At 49.7% G+C, this 21,194-nt stretch overlaps 1 protein-coding gene across 2 annotated transcripts in view; it reads left to right on the top strand.

Annotated features, from left to right (window-relative positions):
- The first annotated feature begins 3,148 nt into the window (after nucleotides 1–3,148).
- Nucleotides 3,149–21,194, top strand: part of PPP2R2C (protein phosphatase 2 regulatory subunit Bgamma) — a 164,230-nt gene continuing 146,184 nt past the window's right edge. Inside the window, exon 1 of one of the 2 annotated variants that reach the window (XM_061145170.1) lies at nucleotides 3,149–3,269. In XM_061145170.1, the coding sequence (XP_061001153.1) occupies nucleotides 3,200–3,269 (70 nt within the window). In that variant the 5' untranslated portion in view covers nucleotides 3,149–3,199. Of the gene's footprint in view, nucleotides 3,347–21,194 lie in introns of both variants that reach the window. The other variant, XM_061145171.1, reaches the window with a different exon arrangement.

Raw genomic sequence — 21,194 nt, 5'->3', positions numbered from 1 at the left:
GAGGGTACATTATACAGTGTATCTGTATAATGGCATACTATACAACAGTGAAAAATGAACAAACCACATATATAAACCATATATAAAAAATTAAGTGAAGCTCAGAAACAATGTTGAGAAGAAGAAATCAGATAGAAAAACATTCATATTCTATGATTGTATTTACAGAAAGACCCCCACCCCCCACCAGCAAAATTACAGTGTTAGAAGTCAAAGTGAGGTTATCTTTTGGGCAGATAGTGGGTTATGAGAAAGACCTTGTGAGGACAGCTGTGGCCTCTTTTCCTGATGTGATGGCAGTTACACAATTACATCTCAGAAGGGTCCTCTCCACTCTCTCTTTATAAAATAGACCCCCATCCATCTCCATCTCTGCACCCCCACTTTCACTTCTCACTCATCATGACCTCCATGTTATATATTCATATTGTCTTGCTGATCTTGCTGTACTAATAGGTCAACCCCGTAAGAGCAGAGAGTTTGGTCTGTTCTGTTCTCATTACCACTGTGCCAGAAATGTGCCCTCACATAGTAGGTGCTCAACAAACATTCATCACAAATGAAAGAATAAGGAGGAGGCCATAGAGAGAGAGAGGGGGGATGGAGTCAGGAGGACAGACAGGCAGTAGGATGGGGAACTCAGCTTTGTGCCAAGAAACAGAGATGCCTCCAGATTTAAGAGAGGAAGCAATGGATGGCGTCAGGTTGAGCGGGGTTGGGGTGGGAGTGAGCAGAATGTTGAGAGAGGAGCCTTGGCGCTGGTGTGGGAGTGCTTCAGAATGGAGGAGACAGTTCTCAGGAACCCCGAGGGAGTCAGAGGAGACTTCACGGGGGAGCAAGTGGCTGAAACTGAGCCTTAGGGCCCAGCAAGTTTCAAGACCATAAACTCCCAGGTCCCCAGCCTGGCTCAGAGGCTGATGAAAGGGGTGGATCACTGTGTTGGGCCAGGTCAAGCCCCTATTCACAGTGATCCAGGGTATCCTAGAAGATGGGGTGGATGTTTCAGGTCTCATGGATGGGGTGAGGGGTCTTCCCAAGTTCAGAGAGGTGAGGTTCAGCCTATGATAACAACTAACATTCCAGAGCACCCATGAGGCCAGGCCCCTACTAAGCATGGACTGGCCACACTAGCCCTGTGATCATATCCATTAAACAGGTGGGGTTGTGCTTGCCCAGGGCTCCCTCACTGTTAGGGCTTGAACCCAGTCTGTCCGTCTTCCAGTGTCTGAGGTCACGGCCACTTTCCGTACTGAGTTAGAGAGGGGAGAGGGGAATGGACAGAGAGTGGGACTCCGGTGTTAGGTGCAGGGGACCAGAGCAGCCAGGCTGGTGGGTGAGAGAGGGTGTGAAAGTCAGCCTATTTCACTTCCCTGGTGGCTCAGATGGTGAAGTGTCTGCCTGCAATGTGGGAGACCGGGGTTCGATCCCTGGGTCAGGAAGATCCCCTGGAGGAGGAAATGGCAACCCACTCCAGAATTCTTGCCTGGAAAACCCCATGGACAGAGGAGCCTGGTAGGCTACAGTCCATAGGGTCGAGAAAGAGTCAGATACAACTGAATGACTTCACTTTCACTTTTCACATCCAGAGGGTCCCTGCATTTACCTGGCCCTTGCACTGAATCTACATACCTGTGCTAAGAGGTGGGCGTGCTTGGAAGCTGAGGTAGGGGACAGGTGGGGGACCTGCCCTGGGTCACTCAGCATCCAGGAGATGTTGGCAGAGCCTCAAGCTGCTCCTGGGTCCTGCCCTTTCAATTATGCCCTGCAGGGTGCTGGTGGGGGTGGGGAGGAACTTTCACCTCCTTATAGATTTATTCTGGGTGTTTCTAAGGAATAAAAGCCCAGCTCTAGCTTCAGAAACTCCCTCTCACTCCCCAGCCAGAAACCTTAGGGGGCTTCCACCTTCTCCAGCCTTTCCCATAACCCCAGCCTCCTGGCTTAGTCCCTTCTGGACTCTTCTGCCTCCACTGCAGTTTGGGGAATGCCTGGAGTCCCCCTCCCCCCTCCCCAACAGTTGAGAGGAGAAGAGCGTCACAGAATTGCAGGGGTTCGAGAGACCAGCTGCACCCCCACCTGGGTTTTGGCCCCCTATTTCAAGCCAAGGGCCCCTTCAGCTCTGGTACCTGTCAGGGGGCAGTCTGCACCTTTCCATCTCTCCCTTTCCAAAGAGGTGTTGCTGAACACCTAAGAAGGCCTGCTGGTCTTTGCGGTTGGGCAGAAGTGTATCCATTTACCCACCCCCAACATCTCTGAAGCTCCCCTTCTCTTCTAAGCTCCCCACCCACCAGGAGTACCTGGGCACGCAAAAAAAGTGAAGTCGCTCGGTCGTGTCCGACTCTTTGCAACCCCGTGGAGCCCGCCAGGCTCCTTCGTCCATGCGATTTTCCAGGCAAGAGTACTGGAGTGGGTTGCCAGTTCCTTCTCCAGGGGATCTTCCCGACCCAGGGATTGAACCCGGGGCTCCCGCATTGCAGGCAGACGCTTTACCGTCTGAGCCACCGGGCACGCAAAGTGGCCCCCAAATGCTCAGCTGCCCAGTGCCTCCTGCCAGCTGGTCACCTCCTTCCTCCCTCGCTCGCTGGCAAACCCAGGGACCAAAGGTGTCCATCCGTGAGACTGAGAGCGCAGAGGGGCAGCTTCTGCCGGGGGGCGCGGCTCCACCTGCAGGGTGCTGGGCGGCGGGCGCGCGGCGGGAGGCGCGGGCCGCGGGGGCGGAGAGCGGGCGGTGCGAGGGAGGGGCCTGCGAGAGCGGCGGCGGCGGCGGCGGCGGCGGCGGCCCCAGTCCGCGCAGCCCGGCTCGGCCCCGGCTCGGTCGGCGCAGCGCCGCGCGCGTCCCCTCCCGCCGCCGCCGCCGCCGCCACAGCCAGGCGCACGGGCACCCAGCCGCCGCCGCCGCCGCCGCCGGGGCGCACGGACGCAGCGCGCACCGCCGGCCGGGATGCGCGCCCGGGACCCGGCCCGTCCCCACCCGCGGCCGCCGCCCGCCCGCCGCGCGCAAGCCTGACCGCGGCGCCCGCCTCGGCCGCCCTCGCCCGTTCCCCGGCCGCCCCCTGGTCGCGCGATGCCCGCCCTCCGGGGCCCCGGCGGCCCGCGCCCCTGCTAGGCTGCGGCGGCATGGCCCGCGCGCCCGGCGCGACCTCTGCGGATTGCATCGGTGTGCGGCGGCGGGGCATGCCCAGGGCACCGAGCACGGCCTTCAATGGGCGAGGACGCGGACACGCGGAAAATTAACCACAGCTTCCTGCGGGACCACAGCTATGTGACAGAAGGTAACGTACGTGTTGTCTGAGGCCCCTTCCGGCCGGCCGCGGCGTGGGGATGCCGTCGCACCGAATGCCCTCCGAAGGTTTGGACCGCGCGCTGTGTGTCGTGTCCCCCCCACCCCACCCTACCCCACCCCCGCCCCGGTCCGGGAGGGAGGGAGCCGGGGGGCGCCGGTCCCCTGCTGCTCGGTAGCCGGACAGGGCAGCGCCCTCCTCCGCGCCGCCCTCCGGCGGGCAGCTTTCCGCCTCCAGGCCCGGTGGCGCCCTGAATCGGCCCCGGCCCTCATTTTTTGTAAAGGCCACCTCTGCGGCTACTCTGGTGAAGACATCCCGGGCGCTTTTAGTGGCTTAAAATCCTGGGTTTGCCCTTTCATCCCAGTCCAGAGCCCGGCAGAATTTTCTAGGCTGCCCACTCCCCGCAGACTAAGAGCGACCCAAGAGGAGGAAAAAAAAAAAAAAAATCCGTGGCCAGATTGCCCCAGAGGCTCGAGGTTTTCGGCCCCTCCCTGTGCCCAGAAGCAAGGTCCCTTAGCCGGTGAGAGAAGGCGGCTGGTTTGGGGTGGATCTTTTCTTCCTGGTGAATAAAACGAGACAGGAACAGCTGACCCTACACTGTCTGAACCCCAAAGTGGGACCTGCTACCCCAAACGGGCCCTGCATTGGAAATCCCCTAAATGGGCCTTACTCCCCACTCCGAGGCTGGTGGGATCTAGAGGGTCAGCGACCCCTTCTTATAAGCCAGTAGTAACTTCAGGGGTCCCCCGGCTCCACCCTGCCCAGGGAACGGTGAGGAAGCTCCCAGGCCTTAGCCAGGCGCCCGCGGATTGGAGCCTCCATTGCGGATAGGGAAGGGCCGGCCGCGCGGGGTGTCGACACGCATTGATGGGGACGCCTTGTGCCCGGAGACCTTCCTGGGTTAAGGGGCTTGAGTGCGTCTTCCCTAGGGGCTGCCGGACTGGCTGCAGAGGTGTTGGTGGGTTTTAGCAAGAGGTCCCCTGGTGGGTGCTTCCGTGGGAGGGGCCCAGGGCTTTGCGTGCCGCGGGGCTGGGGCGCGTGGGAGCCCTGGTCAGGAACCCGTGTGGGCTCCGAGCGCTGGTGACTCGACTCCGGGCGCTGTCCAGCCAGCGCCGATGCCAGGCTCTGCCGGAAACGAGGCCGAGGAGCCCCTCGCCGGAGCCCTGTGGAGGCCTGGAGAGCGCCTGACCAGCGCCGGGTGGGCTTCCAGGCTTCCCGACCCAGGGATGCTGAGGCTGGGTGTGTGACCTGGGCGGAGTATAGGCTGGAGAGTGGCGCTCCCCGCTCCCCGGAGGAGAAGCGCTGAGTCACGCTTTGCTGATAGGTGTGTAGGGAGAGGGGGCTGGGCTGCTGGGGCTAGCTGAGGTCTCTGCCTCAAGTTAGAGGAAGCGGGGGTCCGGGCATCTGAAAGGGGTCCTTTGTCGCCGGCCTTGGAGAGGCCGAGGAAGGATCAGTGTGTTTCCTGGGTGTTCTTTCTGCTGGCAGCCTGCTGAGAGGCAGAGGTGAAAGGCTGCTGAGTTGCTGGCAGGTGCCCCAGTGGTCTGGCTGGAGCCAGGAGAGGAGATCTTGGCAGGTCATCCTGATCTGGCTTTCTGGAGGAAGCCTCTGCTTTCTCATCTCTGCACGGAGGATGCTGGAACAAGGCGCTGGACTCTGTGACTTAGAGTAAAAAGTAATGCCTGACTCATAGTGGACATTGGCAAACCCGAATTTCTTCTTTATCCTGTCTCTCCCCGTTTTTCTCACGAATTCACCAGCTCTTAGAAGGGAGGAACAAGGGAGACGTGCGTAGTTATCAGAGTAGGGGGTGATGATTGTTAATTCTTCATTCATGCAACACATATTTACTGACCACCTACTAGTGTTTTAACCCTGGGGATTGGACACAGGTCTTGCCCCCTGGCAGCCTGTATTCTAGAAGGGAGCCCCGTTATGTGGACAGATCTCTTTCCCCATCTGTGAAATGGGAGTGAATAATACCACCCTGCCTACACGTTTTAGGGTTTATGTGGGGGTTAGGTGAGATGGTGGGCTTCCCTGGTAGCTCAGACGGTAAAGAATCCACCTGCAATGTGAGAGACCTGAGTTCAATCCCTGGGTTGGGAAGATCACCTGGAGGAGGGCATGGCAACCCACTCCAGTGTTCTTGCCTAGAGAATTCCCATGGACAGGGGAGCCTGGCAGGTTAGAGTCCGTGGGGTTGCAAAGAGTTGGACACGACTAAGCGACTAAGCACCACACAGCACAGGTGAGATGGTGGATGAAGGACTAGCCCCAGAACTACAAATTGTGAACTGGCAGCCTACATGTGTGGAGAACCCATTACATGTTGAGGCCTCACAGGAGCTCCGCATACCCCACATGCCCATTTTATAGACGAAGAAACTGAGGCTTAGCCTTTGTCCACATCCCAGGCTGAATCCCACTGTGTGCAGGGCATAGGGCTCCAGTCCTAGGGATGCAGCGAGGAACAGAATTCAGAGTTCCTGCCCTCGGAGAGCAGGGTCTAGTCAAGAAAGCAATAACAATAATTATTAGAATTATATGAGATTTCTGGCCACCCTGCATGGAAACAGACCTTCCTATGATTGCGTCTTGCCCACAGTTTGTGCTCAGAGCACAGAGCAGGTCACAGATTTGGGTGTCAGACAGCACACGTGCATGCTCAGTCGAGTCCGTTGTGTTGACTCTTTGTGACCCCATGGACTGTTGCCTGCCAGGCTCTTCTATCCATGACGATTCTCCAGGCAAAAATACTGGAGTGGGTTGCCATGCCCTCCTTCAGGAAATCTTCCCAACCCAGGGATCGAACCCATGTCTCCTGTGGCTCTTGCATTGCAAGCGGATTCTTTTACCACTTGAGTCACTGGGGAAGCCTCAGATGTCAGACAGACTTGCATTCAAGTCCTACTTCTGAATCTTCATGTGCTGTGCAACAGGCACAAGTTACTAAACCTTTCTGAGCTTCACTTTCCCCCTCTAAACAGAGAAGTAATAATGACTTGTCTTAAAGGATTATTGGGAATATCAGTGGTTATGCTAATACAGACCGCATCTGGCATGGTGCTTTTGGCCTATTGGAAGCATTTTATACATGGTACTGTTAGAATTTTAAAGTCTTGTTCCTGGAGGAGCTTCACAGGCAAATAATGGATGCTGGGAGTTTGTAAAAGTGCCAGGTGTACAAATCCCTGTTCCAGCTGGTCATTTGGCCGCAAACACTCACAACACCCCAGTGACTGTGATCTACTTCCTGTTCCTTAAGGAGGGTGTTTTTTTTTCTTTCTCTCAAGGTATTTGCACTGGCTGTGTCCACTACCTGGAATACCCACCTCCTGCTCTTCCTTCTCATCCTTTAGGTCTCAAGTTAAATGTCATCTTCACCAGTGGGAGCCCAGTTCCCCAGTTTCCTCTTGTAAAATCCCAAATGCCTTAGGTTTTGTAAGTCATTCACACCTTGTAATCACTAGGCATGGACATGTGTCACCGTGGAGCACAGAAGACTTTGCAGAATGGATGTGTGTTGGGGGAGAGCAGTACAGTTAAGGTTCTCAGGACAGTGGAAGGACCTGAGCCCTAGAGAAAGGGGTCCCAGGGATGAGAGAATGCCAAGGACTCTCTGTTTAGACTTTTCTCGAGAGCCAGATACGACTCCAAGAAGGACTCTTCCTGGCTATGTTCTCTTGCTGCAGTCCTAGAACTCAAGTTTTCATTTGTTTGTTTAGTCTTGAAGTCGTGTCCAACTCTTTTTGCAGCCCCGTAGACGATAGCCTGCCAGGCTCCTGTGTCCATGGGATTTCCCAGGAAAGAGTACTGGAGTGGGTTGCCATTTCCTTCTGGAAAGACCAGAGGTAGGGTGGACATTAGGCCTGGTTAATCCAGGAGTCACCAACATCTCACTCACTGTCTACTCTGGCAGCAACTGTATTGTTGGCTTAAGACCGGCTTCCACCACGGTCTCAAGGCAGCTGCCGGGGGGGCTTCCGTGTCCCATCACAAGAAAGGGACCAGCTTCCTGCAGCTCTCTCTACTCTCCACTCAACCTCCAGAAAGGACTCCCATGTTCATTTTCGAACCAGTCACTGCAAGGGGGAATGGAAGTACCCTGGTTCATCCCTGCCTGCCCAGACCCAGATGCAGAGAAGGATGTGCTTGGTAAATGCTACTGCATGAAAGAGGATGAACATATTTCTTAGATCCAGTCTAGCCTAGAAATGTCTGTTTAACTCACCCTATAGCTGAGTAAGGGTTTCCCTGGGGGCTCAGTGATAAAGAATCCAACTGCCAACACAGGAGACTTGGGTTCAGTCCCTGAGTCAGGAATATCCCCTGGAGAAGGGAATGGCAATCCACTCCAGTATTCTTGCCTGGAGAATTCCATGGACAGAGAAGCCTGACAGGCTTTGTAGTACATGTGGTTGCAAAGAGTCGGACATGACTGAATGACTAACATACCCACAGCCCATAGAACTGTCAGACTGGCTGACCCAACTTCATCTCCAGCCTTAGGGAAATTGAGCTGAGAAGGGAGGTTATGTCTGACAGTGACCTGAGCCAGCCCAGAGGGAAAGCGGGAGAGCCGGCCTTTGATTCTTGAAATCTTGGTTCCTTTTGCTTCCATTTAGAACTGTCCCTTTCATAAGCTTTCTTGGGGTTTCACAAGCTGATGTTTCCACTTCTGGCGTGGGGGCAGGGTGGGAGGCTGAAATGGGACACCGGTGGTTGTCCCCTGTAAAGTCACATCACCTCTCTGAGCTGCAGTTTCCCTGCACTGCTTCCTGCCCTGGGATTCCACAGGCTACATGGACTCCCAACAGTCCACTCTGGGCAGGTGCTATTGTTGGTGTCAGTTTCCTCAAACTGTCATGGAGGCCAGCCCTCATTTAAAGGTTGGTGCAGTCACAAAGTAAGGGTTTTCTCATTTTCTTTCTGCAAAATGGAAATCAAATGCTAATACAATGCTTCCACATCATCTCCTGGTTGTTTTTACCTGCTGCAGCTTTTGGTCTTTATCTTTAGAGTCAGCATAGCTAAGGGATGTTTCACTGAGAGGTGTTTTAGGTCTTGAGACCCGAAGCATGGCTGTGTGAAAGGCTGGGGCTTAATGGGAAGGATGATAGAGTAACAATGCAGATAAAGCGAAAAGAATGGCCTCTAGATAAACACTGTTAACCACTTGCCATAGCTCCTTCCCATCTTTTGCAAATGCCCACGTCTGTTTTTAATAAAAGCTTAATCTTTCCATATAAACCATTTTGAAGGATACTTTTCTCATTAAGCATGATGTTATAAGAATTTTCCAGTCCCTTTGCTGACGGGCTGGTTTTCTGGGCATGCAGTCCAGGTAGGCCCCATGCTCACATGCTCAGAAGGACCAAGAACCCTGTCCTTGGTTTAATTCTCCACCATCCCCACCTCGAAATCTTTAATAATTGTGTCCTTACACCCGTGTTTTGTGAGTGACCTTTGATAGGATAGTGGAGCATGATGGTGAACAGAAGTGACACGTGCAACAAGCGACCCCACTGTTCCTTGATCGGCTTCCATATCACACTTACCTGGGGTCACTTGGAATATCACTGAGCTTCTGAGCATCCCGGGGCCACCAGAATTCTGCGAGGAGGCACTGACAACCCAGAGAGGCCATGCTTTCTTTTTGAACCAGAAAACTTGTTTTGAATGCTGGAAGGAGGCAGTGGCATTCTAAGAAGCACACGGACCAAGGAATCCTAACATAACCTTTGTTACTCGTGAGCCATCCCTGGTCTAGCTAGTCATTACTTCTGAAAATGATGGCATCAAAAGAAAGGGAAAGATGGACCACAGTTCCTGTTCTCATCAACCCTCATTCATCACTGAGAGTGGTGATACGTGTCTAAAACACTTAAGCCTCAAAAAGTGAAATAAAAACGTGTAGTGTTCTCACTGCTTTTATACGAACAAGCTACATATACCTGTAGGAGCTCCCAGATACAAATCGTGTAATCAGTGATTCTGCATTCTAGTTCAATACTCTTCTATTTGCATTTAAAGCTGTAATTACACAATAGACTGGGCGATAAAATCCATGTTAATAATTTATACTTTTTTCTTCCCCAACTGTCATTAAATAGCAAATAACTAAGACCAGTCATGGGTAGAAATGAAAAGCTTTATATTTTTGTACCTTTAGTGATACTTCTCCCTGCTTTTATACTCTGTATTTTCATTTTGCACTAGACCTCACAAATGCAATATGCTCAGATGCTCAGTCATGTCCGACTCTGCAAGCCCATGGACTGTAGTCCACTCGCCAGGCTCCTGTGTCCATGGAATTTTCCAGGCAAGAATACTGGAGTGGGTTGCCATTTCCTACTCCAGAGGATCTTCCTGAGACTGGGATTGAACCTGTGTCTTCTGCTTTGGCAGGTGGATTCTTTACCCCTGCGCCACCTGGGTGGGGAAGATCTCAAAGGACTGATTATTCGTTACCCTATGTGTTGTTGTCGTTGAGTCACTAAGTCATGTGTGACTCTTTGCAACCCCATGGACTGTAGCCCACCAGGCTCCTCTGCAAATGCTATAGATAGTCCTATTTTGCTGTAGTGAGGAGGGTGGAATCCTTGATCCCGCCTCCCTTGGCTTTTGTGATTGGTGGAACTGGTGAGAACCCGTCACTCACTGGACCAGTGAGCCTCTATACTCTGCACCCCTAGTTCTCCCTGCTGGCTTGCGGAATAGTTTGCTTTCCACTAGCCCCATGGTGCCCTAGGGAGTCCTGTTACTTAGCACAGGTCTCCTCACCAGTTAGCCCTCATGCAGAATTACTCACCTGGTCTTCATCATTAGACAATAATGAAACAAACATAATAGCTATTATTGTTGTTATTCAGTCACCAAGTCAAACTCTTTGTGACCCTGCGGACTGCAGCACACCAGACTATCCTCCACTATCTCCCAGAGCTTGCTCAAATTCATGTACATTGAGTCAGGGATGTGCCTCACCACCTCATCCTCCGCTCCCTCTTCTCCTCCTGCCTTCAGTCTTTCCCAGCATCAGGGTCTTTCTCAGTGAGTCGGTTCTTCGCATCAGGTGGCCAAAATATTGGCGCTTCAGCCTCAGCAACAGTTCTTCAATGAATATTCAGGACTGATTTCCTTTAGGATTGACTGGTTTGGTCTTGCAGTAGAAGGGACTCTCAAGAGTCTTCTCCAGTACCACAATTTGAAAGCATCAATTCTTCAGTGCTCAGCCTTCTTTATGGTCTGACTCTCACATCCATACATGACTGCTGGAAAACCCATAGCTTTGACTACACAGACTTTTGTCAGCAAAGTGATGTCTCTGCCTTTTATTACATTGTCTAGATTTGTCATAGCTTTCCTTCCAAGGAGAAAGCATCTTTTAATTTCCTGGCTGCAGTGATCATCCACCATGATTTTGGAGCCCAAGAAAATAAAATCTATCACTGCTTCCACTTTTTCCCTTCTATTTGCCATGAAGTGATGGGACCAGATGCTATGATCTTAGTGTTTTGAATGCTGGGTTTTAAGCCAGATTTTTCCCTCTCCTCTTTCACCGTCATGAAGAGGCTCTTTAGTTCCTCCTCACTTTCTGCCTTTAGAGTGGTATCATCTGCATATCTGAAGTTGTTGATATTTCTCCTTGCAATCTCAATTTCAGCTTGTGATTCATCCAGCCAGGCATTTTGCATGATGTACTCTGCATAAAAGTTAAATAAGTAGGGTGACAATATCATATTCCTTTCCAAATTTTGAACCAGTCTGTTGTTCCACATCTGGTTCTGTTGCTTCTTGACCTGCATACAGGTTTCTCAGGAGACAGATAAAATGGTCTGGTACTCCAGTCTCTTTAAGAATTTTCCACAGTTTGTTGTGATCCACACAGTCAAAGGCTTTAGCATAGTCAATGAAGCAGATGTTTTTCTAGAACTCCCTTGCTTTCTCCATGATCCAGTGAATGTTGGCAATTTGATCTCTGATTCCTCTGCCTCTTCAAAACCCAGCTTGCACATCTGGAAGTTCTTGGTTCACATACTGCTGAAACCTAGCTTGAAGGATTTTGAGCCATTATTATGACTGACCATTTGTTGGGCACATACTGTATGTCAAATGTGATGCTAAATGCTTCATCTTATTGGATCCCCACAAACCCCAATGTATGTATGTATGTGTGTGTGTTGTCTGCATTTTACAAAGGAGAAAGGTGAGGCTTGGGCACTTGCCTAGTGTCACTTGGTTTGTAAAGAGCCAAGCTGGGGTTGAATGCTGGCCATCTGCCTGTAGAGCCCACTCTCCTGATCTCCACATTGCTTGGTCAGACCAACAGAGCAGTGACAGGTGGCCCATCCAGTTCTGGTTCTGCATCCAGCTTCAAAGGGTCTCTTGACTTGAACCCAGGACTGCCTGGCACAGTGCTCATGCTGGACACGCAGCTAGGACTGCATCTGTCCCAGCCGCGTGGGGATGAAATTAATCCAGATGGGTCAGTGAGAGAAGAGGTCCCCTCCACTGCAGGGTGAGTGGTGGGCGGTGATCACAGCTCTGTGAGGGACAGGTGCTTTGGCACTGAAGGGAGCAGCCTTTCCTGGGTCAGGAGTGGTGGTGTATTGAGATAACTTCTAGTGCATTCCAAGCAGAAGGAACAGCTTGTGCAAAGTGACATGTGCTTGTCTCCTGACAGAATCTGGACTTCTCTGCCTGAACCTCAATTGTAGTTGCCAGCCTGCCTGGGGACCAGGGCCCACCTGGGACTCCTGTGCTGCCCAGGATGGGCATTGCCCCTTCGCACAGTCAGGCCCATTGTCCTCAAGAACCCTGGGCTGAATGGCACATTGAGGCAGAACAAAGGCTGGTCAGAGGCTCCGGCTGCCCCAAGCAGAGATGGGATCTCCAACTGCAGCCGTTGGGCCTCCTCTGGACCAGCCTGGCCTCCTGCATCCTCCCGCCCCCATGCCCTGCTGAGGTTGCAGCCCTGACTCCAGGGGCTGCCAGGCCTGGGCTCCACTCCTGGCACAGCTGGGCACCTTTGGCAGGTTCTGCAGCCTCTGATCCAGTTTCCCCACCCCTGAAGCAGGGAGAGAAGTGCCTGCCCCCCCGGCTTTTTGTATTAAGTGCAATCATGTGCATATTGTGCTTATGTCTCAGTAAAAGGGAGCTACTTGTACTGTCATTATCAGCTTCTGATTTTCTTTTCACAGTTTCAATAAAGTCTTAACAAAACCTTTCAAATATGTACCAAAGTAGAGAAAATTGTATATCGATTATTCTTCACCCATCCCCTCGCCTTTCAGCTGCTCTCAAGATTTTGCTGTACTTTCTTCATTTACCTTCCCATTCTTTTGGCTTAAGAATTTTAAAAATATATATATTTATTGATTCATTTGGCTGCATTGTGTCTTAGTTGCGGCATGCAGAATCTTTTTAGTTGTGGCATGCAAACTCAGTTGCAGCATGGGGGATCTAACTCCCTGATGAGGGATTGAACCCCTGCGTTGGGAGCATGGATTCTTAGCCACTGGACTCTCAGGGAAGTCCCTTGGCGTAAGAATTCTTAAGTACTGGATTTCTGTGGCGGTCCAATGGTGAAGACTCCGTGCATCCAGGGAGTATGGGTTCAATCCCTGGTCTGAGAAGTTCTGCATGCTGTGTGGTGCAGCCAAAAAAAAAAAAAAGAAATTTTAAGTGAATTCAGGACTCCTGTTATTTTACCCTATATCAGCAGGCACCTCTGAAAGGTGAGGGCATTTTTTTTTTTTTTTTTTTTACATAACCAAGTATCACTATCTCACCAAATGAAATGGGTACTAATTCCTTTCCATCTAAATTCTAGTCCATGTTAGTGAATCAACTCTACTTCAATACAACATAAACAAACACTGATTAATTCTGGTTCATCTTAGCAATGTCTCCAGTTATCTCAAAAATGTCTTTTTTATAGTTGGTTGGTTTGACCCAGGTTCTAAAGTCCTGCATCTACTTTTGCTTATTCTATCTCCTGAGTCTTTTCTGATGGAGATCAGTCCTCCACCCTGACTTGCTGAAGACAGTTGTTACTATTTTGTAAAGAATTACAGTTTAAACCCTATTGTCCATAATCCTTGTCTGGACCCCAGTATTCTGACAGGACTGGATGGTCGCCTGGTTGGTGGGAATCCCCAGGCGTGCCCCTTCTGATTCCAGGATCCCTCCTCACCACTCATCAGCTGAGAGATCCTAGGCAGGTTGTTCACCAGTGATGCCATCGGCACCAAGAGCTACTCAGATTACAGACCCATGAACAAAATAAATGGTCTCTGTTTGAAGACATGGACCAGAATTTAGATTGAAAGGAATTAGTGCTCACTTCATTCGGTGAAGACATTGAGTTTTGAGACAGTTTGACACAGTGATAGGTAGCTGAAATGGTCATAGATCCCGGACATTGAATTCCCAGTCCTGTCCAGCTCCTTCTGAGGCCCCTTGTCCAGCTACTGTGTCTCCTAGATTCTGTGACTCCCTCAGGACCTTCCAGTAACTTCCTTCTTGCTTATGTTAACCTGCGTCAATTTCTGTTCCTTATAACTAAAGAACCTTAGTTCCCAGTTCCAGCCAGGAGGGGTGACTGAGCTCAGATCATAAGACAGGATGGGAACCTGGCCTTCCTGAAACATAGGACCTGGAGTCCTGTCTCATGCAGCATCAGCAGATATGTATCTCAGACATGCATGCTTCCTCTGTACACAACTCAACACCTGGTACCCCCCTGTACGCCCTAGGCGTTGGGCGTTTGCGCATTAGAATGACTGAGTGAACAAATGGCATATCTTCAAATCCAATTCCAGAGCAGCTCAATTTTTTTTTTCCAAATGCCACACTTCCCCCTGGCCGCACATTCTGGGTATAGGCAATCTTAACTTTGCGCCATTCCAGTGTGTACAGATTTCAGTACCACAGTTTGGTTCAATAATGCCAGTCCCCCAGCTGCACAACCCAGATTTCAGCTATCACTGAATGGTAACTCTGAGTAACTGCATCAAGAACGAACGTTGCCAGTTGCTCTCCAGCCCAAGGATCACTAAGTAAATAACATACGAGCACTGTGATCTGTGACCAAGTCGTTTCTTCCCATGTCTGTCGCTGGTTGGTCCCTGTGGACCTGTGAATTCACACACAGACAGCAAAACATATAGTGATGGTGCCTCCTTGTTTCCTGGTGATAAACCCACATGACATTTTCCAAAAATGGGTAGTCAAAAGAGGGAATTTGGCCCACAAAGATGCTGTTCAGAAAAGAGAGAGAGAAAAGAAAAGCAATAATGCTGGAAGAAGAATTTGGATTGAATGTAAAATGCAGTTGTAGAAGAAATCTCCTACTCTGGGAATGCTGAAGTTGCAACCATTTGAAATTCTGTATAGCCAGGGGAACTAAGTCAAGCTGAACTAATTGACAAAAATGAGGCAAGTGCCTGTAACCAAAAAAAAAAAAAAAAAAAAATGAAGATGTCTCAGGGGAGGTGACACTGGCAACATACTTCATGTTAAAGGAACTCTTAAAGATATTTCACAATGTTGAAGGTGCGGAGAATAAAATCTTGGAAGCTGATCTAAACTTAGAAAGGCAGTTCTCCAAGGCATAGAAAGATGCTTGCCCAGCGTCATAAGTTATCCAAAAGCAGAGGGAGCCAGCACTGTTGAAACTAGTCTAGATACAATTTTTACCAAAATAAATAAATAAATAAATAAAACATGAATTCTCAGTGTATCTAGTGTTTTACATGACTGGGTATTAAATAAAATACTAATTTTACTCTTCTACTTCCCTATACATTTATAACCATCAATAAGAGAATTTTTAAGGTTTTTAAAAAGTTTTTCAAAGATTATGGAACTTTTCTAATTTTCACTTTGATTATTAAGATCACTTCGAGTGATTTTGGCTTGCATGGTCATTTGAGGGTTCCCCACAGTTGTGCAAAGTGGGGTCTCCCTAAACTCATGCCAGATGGGCAATGTCTATCCTGTGTGGCCCTTCCACAAGTCAAGGGCATGGTGATGGTGAACCATGGGTCGAGGACTGGAGTCAGCATCCTCTTTGTTGTACATGGCAACTGGAGAATATTAAATAACTCAAATTGCTCACTGTAGAACTGGTTAGACAGCTGATGGATCACTAGGAGAGGGGCATACACCTCCTGTTCACAGTGTTCAATGTGCACACCTTCTAGCCGGTCTGTCTGCTTCAGGAACAATCCATCATGGAGTGAACTGGCTGAATGAGTCAAGGGCTGAGCAATAGTGGTTCCTACACCAGCTTTCAGTGTGAAAGGTGACAAAAAAAACACAACCCTGAATATTTTCCCCAGGGAGAGGTAACGCTCTTTATTGAAGCTGTGAAAATACAATCCATCATCATAATGTGCCCCATGTTGTCATACTCTGGGAGCTAAGGTGCATGTATGTTAAGATGCCCCTTGCAAGATTTTAATTTTCTTCCTCTGTTAATTTTATCTCACTGCAGAAATATTTGAAAATGCAGAAAGTAGAATAAAGAGGGGAAAAAAAATAGTGTCTTTGATTCCATAGGCCTGCAAATGTTGCTCCAATATTGTTGTGTTTCTTTCTTACTGCGCCCTGTAGATTGTAGTATAAATACAGTTTTGTTTCTTTTAAAATATTTAACATGCTGGATCATTCCCATATATTATTATATACTCCAAGTGAACAATTTTTGTGTATGTGCATGCTCAGTGGCTTTAGCTGTGTTTGACTTTTTGCAACCCTGTGGACTATATATAACCTGCCAGACTTCTCTGTCCATGAGATTCTCCAGGTAAGAATACTGGAGTCGGTTGCCATGCCTTCCTCCAGGGGATCTTCCCAACCAAGTGATGCAACCTGCATCTCCTGCATTGCAGGTGGATTCTTTGCGGCTGAGCCACCAGGGAATCCTGAACAAATTTTTAATGGCTGCCTAACAGTCCATCAAACCAGTCAATCCTGAAGGAAATCAGTCCTGAATATTCATTGGAAGGACTGATATTGAAGCTAAAGCTCTGATACTTTGGCCACCTGATGTGAAGAACTGACTCATTGGAAAAGACCCTGATGCTGGGAAAGATTGAAGGCAGGAGGAGAAGGGGATGACAGAGTATAAGATGGTTGGATGGCATCACCGCTGCGATGGACATGAGTTTGAGCAAGCTCCGGGAGTTGGTGATGGACAGGGAAGCCTGGCGTGCTGCAGTCCATGGGGTCACAAACAGTCAAACATGACTGAGTGACTGAACTGAACTGAATAGTTAGTTCATCATATAGTTATTTATTCAATAACTACCTATGGATTCATCTATCAGACTGGGGTTGATCATCTGCAGTGAGTGTGTGGGTGGGGAAGAAGGATGCAGGAAAGAGGAGGAATAGGGTACAGCCCCTCCCTTGAGAACCTCTGGAACCAAGGAGACATAAACAGGTGATCATAACACGAAGTGATGGGAGCTAGGGTGTAGTGGGGTCCCAGTCGTAGTCTGGGAACAGAGCAGCTCCCAGGCCAGAGCAGACAAGCAGCTGGTCCAGTGGGGAAGTAGGGAGTTGGGGAGAAGACATCCCAGGCAGCAAGGATGTTATGGGGAGAAGCTCAGAGGTGAGATGCAGTGAAACTCTAGGGTTGCTGGACTAGTGACTTTTGGGTCTTGGCGCTCCTGGATGGCTGTGGCGGATGAACACACCAAACAGGTGCTGGTGAGACAGGGGGCATGGCCACCTCTCCAGGCAGAGAAGGAAAAGAGAACCGAGAGTTACCAGAGGTCTCTGGGAGTTTGGAGAATGACGTGGGGGAGCGAAGTTCAGATGCGGATGTGAGCATTTCGAAGAGAGGCGAGAAGACCCCAGAGAGGTGCCCAGAGTCAGCAGTGGAAGGTGGTGGAGGTGAAAGTTGTGGGAAAGAGAGTTTGTCCATGCCAGGTTGGAGTGGCAAGCGTAGTGGAGAAAGAAGGGTTGAGCCTCCTCTCGTAGTCTTGGGTCAACACAAGCACATTCCTAAAAATGGTAGGTGTGGGTGACAGTGGGTGGAGGGTTGAGAGACCTCCCACTCTTGCACACTTATATCCCAACTTTGGGTGTTTAAAGGTGTGATGAGCATCCTTGAAATTTACATCTTTTTCTGTATGTCAGGTTATTCCTGTCTCTGACTATCTGGGAATACAGTTTCTGGGTGAAAATGTAGGAGTGTCTTTAAAGGGCTTGAATAAAGATGTGAATATCATGCCTGCTGAACTAAAAATCAGATTTAGCAAAATTTTGCATGTGGGTGATCTTTAAAAGAAAAAGTCCACATATATAATGCAGCTCTGGAGTAATCTGCAGATTACAGCAAACCCATCAGTCTCTGCTCTCTTGCTTTTTTTTTTTTTAAAAAAAAGATCAATTCAGCTGCAGCACATCGTGACTTATGGCTGTGTTCATTGTCTCTTGATGTGTGTCTGTTGGGTGATGGACTCTGCCTGTGCAGGAGAGGAATCATGCTGTGAACGTTTCTCCATGTGTGCAACTATATTGTCTTCATGGTAAAATAATAATGGTGTTGGTGATGATGAGGGAAGTGTCCATTTCTTGACTGCTACGATATCATGAGACATATGTTCATCATCTCAATAGAACTTTACACCTGCTCTAGGTGGTGGGAATGAAAAAAAAGTGAGAAAAGTGTTAGTAGCTTAATTGTGTCCTGTCCGTGGGATTGTCCAGGCAAGAATACTAGAGTGGGTTGCCATTCATTTCTCCAGGGGATCTGCCCAACCTAGGAATCAAACCCAAGTCTCCTGGATTGCAGGTGAATGCTTTACCGTCTGAACCACCATGACCCCCTTTTGTATAACAGGAAACGGAGCCCAGAGAGGTCAGCTCGTACACCTAAAGTCACACAGTGGTGTTATGGTCACTCTTGTGTGCATGCATGCGTGCTAAGTTGCTTCGGTTGTGTCCAACCCATTGTGACCCTGTGGACCATAGTCCACCAGACTCCTCTGTCCATAGGATTCTCCAGGCAAGAATACCGGAGTGGATTGCCATTTCCTCCTCCAGGGGATCTTCCCAACCAAGGGATCAAACCCATGTCTCTTATGTCTCCTGCATTGGCAGGTGGATTCTTTACCACTGGTGCCACCCCATGATCACTATTACTACGTAACAAACCACTCTGAATTGTAGTGCCTTGAGACAACAGCCATTTTATCATGTCCCCTGAATTCTGTGGGTCAGGGCTTTGGGCTAATCTGTTGTGCATGGCAATGCTGTGGGGTCTCCCTTCTAAACTGGGGGGTAGGCTGGTCTGGAGGGCCCCAGATGGTTTCACTCACGTGTTCTGTGTGCGGTGGGGCCGGTCCCCTGGGGACTGTAGAACTGTCCTCCCCAGCATGGTGGTCTCAGGGCACCAGGACTCCTGGGGGCGGGGGGCAGGGAGGGGCTGGCTCTCCCAAGTCAAGTGCCCCAGGAACCAGGTGGGAGACCTGGTTTGCTGACCGGCTCAGGGTGTCACTTCGCAGTTGTGTGACTTCAGTCAAGTCACAAGCTGGCCCAGGTTGAAGGGGAGTGACGTTCTACCTTCGGATTCAGGAAAAGCCACGTCACACTGTGGAGAACAGATGGGATGGGAGACAGGACTGGGGCCCCCTTTGAGAAGCGTGGTCTGCTGCAGCTGGCCGGCTGAGCCAAGAGTTGGCCAGAGTGTCTGACCTTGGAGGTGCTGCTCCGCCTTCTGTCTTCCTGACCAGTCAGAGGAAGCAGGGGCCTCGTCCCCCACACCCTTTCTCTGTTCAAATACAAAAAGCATTCCATACTGTTGCCTGTTTAAATAAAGAGTTTGTGGCAATGTGGATGAACCGTGAGGTCATTATGCTAAGTGAAGTCATACCATACCATCTCACTTCAATGTGGAATCTAAAAATGCCAAGCTCAGAGAAACAGAGGCTAGAATGGTGGTTGCCAGGGCTGGGACTGGAGGAAATGGGGAGATGTTGGTCAAAAGGTCCAGGTGTGTTCTGATAAATTCTGGAGATCTAATATAGAATCTATACATGATATAATATAATGGATAATCTTCCCAGGTGGCGCTAAAGAACCCACCTGCCAATGCAGGAAGAGATACGGGTTCGATCCCTGGGTTGGGAAGATCCCCTGGAGGAGGGTGTGGCAACCCACTCCAGTATTCTTGCTGGAGAATCCCATGGAAGAGGAGCCTGATGGGATACAGTCCATAGGGTTGCAGAGAATCAAACAAGACTGAAGTGACTTAGCACATAGCCCACCACATTATCTATAGTATAATGATTATAGTTAGTAATACTGTATTATATATTAGAAAGTTGCTGAGAAAGTAGATCTGAAATAGTTCTCACCACAAAAGATTAATAACTTGATGGGATGGAGATGCTAGCTAAGACCATGGTGGTCATCATTTTATAACATATAAGTGTATCAAGTCAACACCTTGTATACCCTAAACTTAGTGTTATATGTCAGTCATATCTCAATGTATGCATGTGGAAGTCACTCAGTCATGCCTGACTCTTTGTGACCCCATGGACTATACAGTCCATGGAATTCTCCAGGCCAGAATACTGGAGTTGGGAGCCTTTCCCTTCTCTTAGGGGATCTTCCCAACCCAGCGATCAAACCCAGGTCTCCCCCATTGCAGGTGGATTCTTTACCAGCTGAGCCACAAGGGAAGCCTTATATCTCAATAAAGCTGGAGAAAATATGGAAGACAAGAGGTGAATAAAAGCTCTTTTTTTGGAGGTAGACTCAGTTCCTGTAGACCTGCCTCCCTCTGTACATCAAGCTGAAGTTATTAATACAAATGGGGGTCAGGTCGGGGTGCAGCCTGTCAGTCACTCCCCCCAGCCCTCCCCCACTGCAAGTGTGCTGTGCTGTGTGATGCCCACATCTGGAATGGTGGCCTTAGGTGAAGCTGTGCTTTCTTTCTTGGCAGCCTCTGTAGTGATGGGGGGTGGGGGTGGGGGTGACTGCAGAAGGGAACAGGTGAGCTGGCTGGTTTTCCTGCTCAGCTTGACTCTAGGGACACACTGACCTCCCAGATTGTCTTCTATGCCTGGCTTTGAGGAAGCAGTTTTATTGGAAACCATTAGAGCCTGGTGGCCTGTCCCAGACACAGCCTACATGGCATCCACCCAGTGGGTGATGGGGGACCGTTGTCTGAGTTCATGCCATTTAGTGCCAGTGAGCCAGGCTGGGTGAGCTGTGTCCAGGCATTGTCCAGGGCTGCCCCTGCCATTGTCTACATTCAACAGATGGGGAGCCGGGAGCCCAGGGAGAAGAAGGGACATGCTGAGACTTGGGCTGTCTTCCAGTCTTGTTCTGGATGAGAGGTGGGCTAGTGTTATCTTAAAATCATCCATGTGTGTCCCAGGCAGTGAGCTTGCCCCTCCAAGCCCTTCTCCTCTGGGAGTGGGGAGAGGACATTGGGCCATGTTAGAGGCTCCCCCAGACCTCCAACCTCAGTGTAAGTGTGTGTGTGGGGGGGATGTGTGTCACCCTTTCCTCTGAGCATCAACAAAATTGAGGGAAAGAGTCTCTGTCCACCAGGGTCCAGGTCATAGGCCAGGTGAGCACCTTGGTTTGGCCTCTGTCAATGGTCTCAGCCTCCCACCTTGGACCCTGGCCAGTCAGAGACCCAGGAGCCAAGATTCACACCTTTAATTAAAAAATAAAAAAGGTTTATTAAGATATAATTCACATACCATGCCATTCACCCATTTAAAGTGTACAACTCAATAGGTTTTTTGTATATTACTCAATTTTTAAAAAAATTGTGGTAAAATATAAGGAAATCAGTGCTGAATATTTATTGGAAGGACTGATGTTGATGCTGAAGCTCCAATACTTTGGCCACCTGATGCAAAGAACTGACTCATTTGAAAA

This window comes from Dama dama, chromosome 6, assembly GCF_033118175.1.
Source record: "Dama dama isolate Ldn47 chromosome 6, ASM3311817v1, whole genome shotgun sequence".
In the NCBI taxonomy this organism is placed as follows: Eukaryota; Metazoa; Chordata; class Mammalia; order Artiodactyla; family Cervidae; genus Dama; species Dama dama.
This window is presented reverse-complemented; position numbering and strand designations above follow the sequence as displayed.